The sequence below is a fragment of the Hipposideros armiger genome, unplaced genomic scaffold, assembly GCF_001890085.2.
Source record: "Hipposideros armiger isolate ML-2016 unplaced genomic scaffold, ASM189008v1 scaffold_165, whole genome shotgun sequence".
Lineage (NCBI taxonomy): Eukaryota > Metazoa > Chordata > Mammalia > Chiroptera > Hipposideridae > Hipposideros > Hipposideros armiger.
The window spans coordinates 804128-812161 of NW_017731515.1; the positions used below are offsets into that span (position 1 = coordinate 804128).

The 8034-nt window shown below is 33.6% G+C and overlaps 1 protein-coding gene across 1 annotated transcript in view; it reads left to right on the forward strand.

The window, feature by feature from the left end:
* The window catches only part of LOC109387672 (ubiquitin-conjugating enzyme E2 N-like), a 459-nt gene extending 218 nt beyond the window's left edge, over positions 1–241 (forward strand). The window contains exon 1 of the mRNA XM_019651755.1: positions 1–241. This exon is cut by the window's left edge and continues 218 nt beyond it. Within this exon, the coding sequence (XP_019507300.1) occupies positions 1–241 (241 nt within the window).
* The last annotated feature ends 7793 nt before the right edge of the window (positions 242–8034 follow it).

The window sequence follows — 8034 nt, forward strand, 5'->3', positions numbered from 1 at the left end:
CAAAATTTATCATTCTAATGTAGACAAGTTGGGAAGCATATGTTTAGATATTTTGAAAGGTAAGTGGTTTCCAGCACTGCAGATCCACACAGTCCTGCTATCGATCCAGGCTTTGTTAAATGCTCCCAACCCAGATGACCCATTAGCAAATGACATAGCGGAGCAGTGGGAGACCAACGAAGCCCCAGACATGGAAACTGCTAGTGTATGGACTAGTCTATATGCCATGAATAATATTTAAATCGAGCTGATCATCAGTGTGCATCATTTCTCCTGTTCTGCCAAGACTTCATCCTTTTTTGTTTTCATTTAATGGACACAGTCTTAGAAACATAACACAATAAAAGTCCAGACATCTTCAGTCCTTTGGTGATTAAACGCACATTAGAAAATTTATGTCTTGTCCTGATTCACTATTAGAAAACATGAGCAGAGGCTAGAAGATGGTTGCAAAATGTTTAAAAGCAGTGGAACCCTCTCTGCTTTTATTCATTTCCCTCATCATGGTTTAAGTATAAAGCACTGTGAATGAAGGTCATTGTCAGGGTTAGCTACAGGGGTGTGGGTGTTTTTCTTTGTTTTTGTTTTTGTTTTTTTGAGGGTGAAAGTAGTTTTATTTTAACTTTATGGGCTCCTTCCCCCCCTTTTATGGTGATCTAATTGCATTGGTTAAAAGCAGCTAACCAGTTCTTTAGAATATGCTCTCTAGCCAAGTCTATCTTTATTTAGATGCTGTAGAAGATGGACAAGCTTGATTGTTTGAACCAAAATGGGAGCATTAAACAACCATCACAGCCCTCACTCATAACACTTTGACTTTGCTATCAAGTGTAGAATTCTCCCTTCAAGAAAAAGCTTGTGACCATTTTGTATGACATGTCTGGAAACTTCTGTAAATCTTGTTTTAATAAAATATTTTTGTTATTCTAATTTGCCTTTGTACAGTTTATTTTACTGTGTTTATTTCATTTTCCCAATGTGACAATTGTATTTAGAAATTAAAACTGATGAAACGTTCTGTTCTGGTCTTCACCATCTGACAAATTAAATGGTAAGAGGTAGGTTTTGCCAGGTTCTTTTCACTGATGCAGATTTATGTTTAAGCTATCACTGAATGGAGTATTTTTAAGCTGGCCCTGAGCATACATAAAGCATCAGTACCTAACGTGTTTTTTACCACCTAGAAATTTGAAATATATGTGTTTGTGTTGTCTGATTAGCTAGAAGATCATCGATGTCTTGCCACAGTGTTTGAAAATTACTGTACACGAGAGTCATAGCAAAGCAGCAGTTGTGACTGACTTTACATGTTGTGCCACATTTGTGACAGGCATTGGGGTTATGACCTTTTTCTTAGTTCTTGTCTGAAGACTTCATGTGTGACCACTGGTGTGTGTTATTAGGAAACACCAGTCTGATGATCATTTGGGGTTTGCTGAGGCATTTGAGTTTTCCTTAGAGCCCTGACGAGCAACTCTGCAGCAACCAGCTTGCCTAAGTGTCATCAGAAAGGCTTTTTTCTTTGAGAGCATCCGGTCCTGTTACTGATTCTTCCTTTTATCTCTCTAGTGTTTGCTATGGGCGCTCCTTTTATTTTTTAATTTCTTATTCGGTAATTTTTTCTGTATTGACAGAGCTCCTCCCCCCAAATCTCTTCTTTCCCACCCCTTTCCATATCTAATTCTTGATTCTTGTTTTTAAGTCATCACTGTAGCCAGTCCAAGTATGTAAATGTTAACCTGTGGGTCGGAACCCTGTCTCTCACAGCTTTAAAATAATCGATATTATAACGCATCTGAATTTCCCCACTCTTACTTTTGTAACTTCTGGAGTTTCTTCAGAATGTGGTGTATTTCGTTGTGCTCCTATGTAAGATGGAGAATTGTCTATTAAAATTACATTTTCAACATAAGAAAGTTTTGATGACTGGTAACTGGCATCCTACTAAATAAATGCATTGCTTGGAAACAAATGTAAGTAATTCAGAATAAAATTGTTGATAACCCTAATACTATAAATTTTAAAAAAAGCTATTGATGGCAGTTGTCATTTATAACAAGTGTTTGGGCTGTTTAGAGTGTCTTGCAACTAAGGAAACTGAATTTCATGGTGGGGCCAAAATGAAGGAACACTCAAGCAGTCAAATAGAGATCAGCTTTATTTACTGCACACGGCATGGCTCGTGATGGCTAGTGTCACACAATAATTTCTAAGTGATAAACTTCCTGATTTAAATCTATTAAACTATAAAAATATCTAAAACAGGACTGATGTCTGCTAAGTTTGTGATAGAAGTACTGAAATAAAATAAGTTTTCATTTCAAAAAGAAAAAGAATTGTACACTTGAAACCTGTATAATTTTACTAACCCATATTACCCCAATAAATTTAATAAAGATAAAAATATATGATTATTTAGAGCTTTGGAACAATATTAACATACTTTTATAATGAAAGAAAATGTGCATTGATTCTATTAAATATTTATTTCAGTCATTGAACTCAACAAACCCAAACCAGATGCTTGAGTGAGTTGAAAGTGATTTTACCTGAGTTGACTAACAAAGTCTATCAACTTCTGGGGGAAAAAAATCAGAAAACTGAAGTGTTAAAAACAATTTTTATTAAAACTTTTTCAGTGACTTAGTATTATCTGCACAATAAAAACAGAAACCTTTTAAGTAGTTGCTCCACTTCCCAGTTTCAACCTTAAAAGTCTGTTACAAGCGTACTGATTCCCACTTGTCCCTATGGCCACCACATGGTCACACATCAGGCGAGCAAGTGTGGATCAGAAGAGAGATGGAAGGGCATCTGAGATTTGAGTCTGTTCACATAAAATGGCTAACATATATTTGTATGGCTACTTCTATAGGAGAAAATAAGCAAATTTTGACAAATTTGATTAAAGAACATCGGAAATTTGGATCATTTCAAGTACCATTGATCATTATTTGAATGTTCCAGTATGGTTGCTTATCATTGATTAAATCAACAAAATTACAACACACCTTTTCTTTTCTGTGTTAATATAAACCTTACATTAAACTTATTAACTTGTTAAATAGTTATTTAAATGCTGAAGAAACCTCTTTGTATGGCATGAATAATAAGCCCCTGATTTAACTGAATGCTTATGTTTTCCTGTTAGTTTTTTATTTATATGAAAGTATTTGCCAACCCTCTCAATTGAAATCATATATATATATATATATATATATATATATATATATATATATATATATATATATATATATATATATAATGTACTTTACAAAGTGTTGGAAATGAGAATATTGAAGACATTGCTGGATTAAAATTCTACTCCTGATGCAAGCACAATGGTCTTTACAAATAAAGTTCTGTGTGCCCAGTAAGTTAATACATAAAGCTTCCCCAAATGTGTGCTTCTTGGGAAAAACAGAGGCGACATAGAACCTATGAGTTATTGCCATATATTTTAGTTATAACTGACAGAGGGTATAATCAACACCTGCAACTATATATTGATTTTCATGCCTCCTGTCACTTTGCCATATATTTCACTTTATTATTGCTTTAAATGAAACAATTCAAAAACCTCTCTGTATTTTGCAAAGAAGGGTCCTAGAGTTAGGTGAGAGAATTGTAATTCAGAGAGCTAGTATCCAGCCAGAATAAATTGATATTACTTAGTAATTGAATCTCATCATTGCACACAAACATTATATACAACTGATTATCTTTGAAACATAGAGTGTGTATATAAGACTACAAAATCAATTATAAATGTGTTAAACTATAATCTTCCACTTTCTCAGCTATGTGATTGCATCAAGAAAATTAAGTCCACAGGGACGGCCAAGTGGCTCAGTTGGTTAAGAGCTCGCTCAAGAGTGTGAGCTCTGAGCAACAGCGGTTCGATTCCTGGCCCGAGCTAAGCAGCCACTGAGCTGCCAACAGGTGGCAGGATGGCTCAGCTTAAAAAAAAAAAGAAAATTAAGTCCACGATCTTCTCTTTTGTTTTCCTTTTAGATATTGAGTAAGCATGGTGAACAGGTTTATGTTTCATTTCATTTCATTTCATTGCCATGTTTTGCTCTTTAAAACCACAGATCCACTCCAAGGGGAAATAGCTTTATACCACGAATTCTGGCTGTTTCCATGGTTGTAATTCTGGAAGTAGGAGCTGTTGATGGGCAAGTCACAGCCAGGACTTAACCCACAGGCATGCTTTGTTTCATCATCATAATATTTTACAAATTGGGAAATTTTATGAAACATTCTGAATTCTTGACTTCTCTTGAAAAATCAATCAAACATCTTTTATCATGGATCCATATTCCCATATGGCAACAACAGCTGGATGCAGTTCACATCTGCCACAACCGCCGCCATTTCTATTACCTAACATCCAGTGCACTTACTTCACTGATTCCAATTGTCCTCAGGCGTTTGAGTCTGAGGTTCCTGCAGTAGGATATCTACATTTTCTGGTTTGGTCTCTTTTTCCATGACTTGGCCCTTAGCACTATGAGAGCATGGCAAGTAACTATTTCTCTGTGTATTTAATTAGTATTTCCCATCTGCTTCCTTATCAACTAAGTAGATTCATGAAGGATATAATATTGAAGGCAGAAAACTATAAGGTAGAGACTGAAATCTCATTTATTGATGAGCAAAACTGAAATGCTGTCTAATAAGGAAAGGAGATGTTTCTTATGAATAATCAATGGCCAACTTTTAGTAGATTTAAAAGTAAGTTGCTTTCATACATTATTTTATGAGACACAGCAGAGAATTTTTGAAGCCACAGTAAGAGGCTAAGAAACTTAAAACAAAAAATACTGTGGAAGAAGTCATAAAATGGCATTTTTTTTGTCACTGTATAGGGAGTTCTATGATATAGAACAGTTTACTTACTATGGCATATGCAAATTTCTGCTTTGTTAAACAAAGTAATTTCATAAAAACCTCTAATTTCACCTAACTTTTGAGCAAAAACATTTACTTTCAGAAATAATTTTTTTCAAACAAAAGTAACTGAATAAAAATAAAGGTTCAACATATTGACATGTGGATAGGCCCCAGTCTTTTTTCCTTTCTAAGTGAGTATTATCTTACCCTCCCTGGTTAAAAGTTCTATGAAAAATCCCATATAACCTTGAGAATATGTCCAAAGTAAACTTTTACGTAAATGAAAAGCTAAACCCTTACTCTTCAAACTCCAAATCGTCAAAGATACTGAGTTATGGGCACCATGAGTTACTCAAAGAGGGTACCAGTGCCTTCCTGGAATGAGACCTAAAATGAAGCCATGCCTTTCCAACATGACTTTGGCTTTTTCCTGTTTGTAGCCTTGCTCACTCTAGCTTGGTGTTTACATTTTCTTTCTGCATTTGATCCTTGGCAAACACTCAAGATTATAGCTTGGGCTCATTTTCAATGATATAATCATGGAAGATTCAACAGGGTGGTTAAAAGCCCAGACTAAATTCAAATAGTTCTAAATTTTCATTCTAGGGATATTATTTACTAATACAATCTTTGGTGAGATTATATATATATATATATATATATATATATACACACACACACAGACACACGCATATATGTACATATATACACATGTATACATATGTACATATATACAAATATATAGTGCCAAAAAATTGTATACACATTTTAAGAAGGGAAAAAACTGTATTAAAATTGTAATACCTCAATATATACCAGTAACAAAAATAAATACAAGTAATGTGTATACATTTTTTTGGCATCCTCTGTCTGTGTGTGTGTGTGTGTGTGTGTGTGTGTGTATTTGTTCTGAGTAAAGCTTCTTCATCTATCATATACATTACAGGGAAGTTTTAAAAATTAAATGAGAAAGACATGTGAATGATTGGCCAGTGCTGGGAATGTAAGTGGTCAATAAATGATAACTATTAGTATTCTGGTTGTTTGTACAAAATATCTTGTGTAGAATACAACACCTCAAATGTGGTCCCAGTCGACGCATATCTCAGGATCATCCTTCTTGCTTGCACACAGCAGTTTCATCCTCTTCCCAGTCACGTATGGAAGAGTGAGGAGAGTCAGACAAAGAAGGAATGGAGTCTTACAAAAACTTTTGTGTTCTCTGTGGACTCAGCACAGCTGTGCACACACTATAGGCACACATGTAACATGTATAAAGGGAGGACCATAAATTTATTGCATTCATTGCTTCTGAATGTGTCATTGGAAGGACTAATGAGAAAATGTCAAATGATGATTCTCTTGGCATTTTATACTGTTCCTTCAAAGTGCCTACCAATGTGTAACATGTATACAGGGCGATTTTGTATCATACAGAGAAATGACATGACTTGTAGGAGGTGGAATTTTTCCTTTAAGGGTGTCTGTGGTTGTCTGTAATCTATAGGAGAATAAGTTATGAATGCTAACTCTTGGCTAGAAGGACAAAAGAAAATCAAGAATGTTACATAATGCTGATAGTTAATCTTAAAAGTCATTAGTTGATCTATGTTTCAGAGTAATCAGGTTGTTTTGTAAGTGGTCAGTTAATTTGGGGGAAAAGTTAAGCAATCCAATAGACACTAGATCATTCATCTTCCAAAGTATTTAAAAAAAAATTAGCCTCTGACCTAGTATGGTCAATGACTAATCTTTAAAACAGGGGATCAAAGACTGACTGCTTTATATTTTGAGCAAACTACAGATTGTCTTTGACTGACTTTCAAAAATAAATCTTAAGCCTTTTGGAAAGAGAAAGAGTTGGATTAATTCCTCATGTCATGCATCAAAATGAATTCCAAGTGGATAAAATAATTAAATGTAAAAAAATACAACTTAAATTACACCAGAAGAAGCAACGTGTATGAAACTCTGTGTAACTTGTGGATGGCCTAACTATGGCTCAAAGACAACATACAGTAAAGATACATGGTTTGATTTTATAAAAATGAGAATATTTAAAAATTTTGGCATGGTAAATGCAACCATGCATAAAATAAAAAAACAAATATAAAAGTGGGAAAAATATTTGCCAATTATATCACAGACACAATGTTAATATGCCTAATATATAATGACCCTCTGATAAGAGGAGAAAAAGATCAGTGTTTTAGAACAAAAAAACTAAAATAATGATCAGTTAGTTCACACCAAAAATGCAAATGGCTATAAGACATTAAAAAATCATATATACATGAATCCTTAACTCACAATTCCATTTTTGAACCTACTGTAATTATACCCTGAAAAAATGAAGAGATTTATATTCATGGCTAGTCACTGACTAATTTTAAAATGAAAAGACTGGCAGCAAGCCACCTGTCTATCAGTAGGAGACTGAAAAAAACCATGGTATTATAAAGTCCTTCAAGGAATACAAAGAAGTTGAAAAAAGAAAGTAATATAGAAATATATATAAAATAATATGCTACTTTTTATATCAGTAAGGAGGAAAAGTGATTGTATGTGTGTCTGAATTTTTAATTAAACAATAATTAAAGGATCAATAATAACTTAAAAAATATATTTAGCTAAAGCAGCAGGCAAAGTATAGAGCAACATGCCAGGGTGAAAGCTAGACTTTACTGAGAAGCCCTTGTATTGTAGATTTGAATTGGGAATCACATAAAAATGTTTACATCATTATAAAACATTTTTAAAAAGTGTAGTCTCTAAAAATATCTAAAGTAAAATGAAACAAAGAAAACAAAATATGTGTTCAGTTTATGGCAGAGTGATTATAAATGATGTTCAAACACAGTAATCTGACTAGACATTGCCAAAAGGATATAACTTAAAGATAAAAGAACTGAAAGAAACAAAACAAAGCAAAGCCTTAACCTAGTTTCAATAATCAATTGTAAGTGGTGTTGGTATTATTGTTATGAGATTTTGTATGTATATTGTAACATAAAATAGATGAGTAATTACTTGATATGCTAAGAATATAATTTCATATATTACTGAAAATTAAAACTCTGGGAGAAAGAAGAAAAAACGCAAAATAGAAGGGGTGAAACAAAACTTTAATGGTCTTGG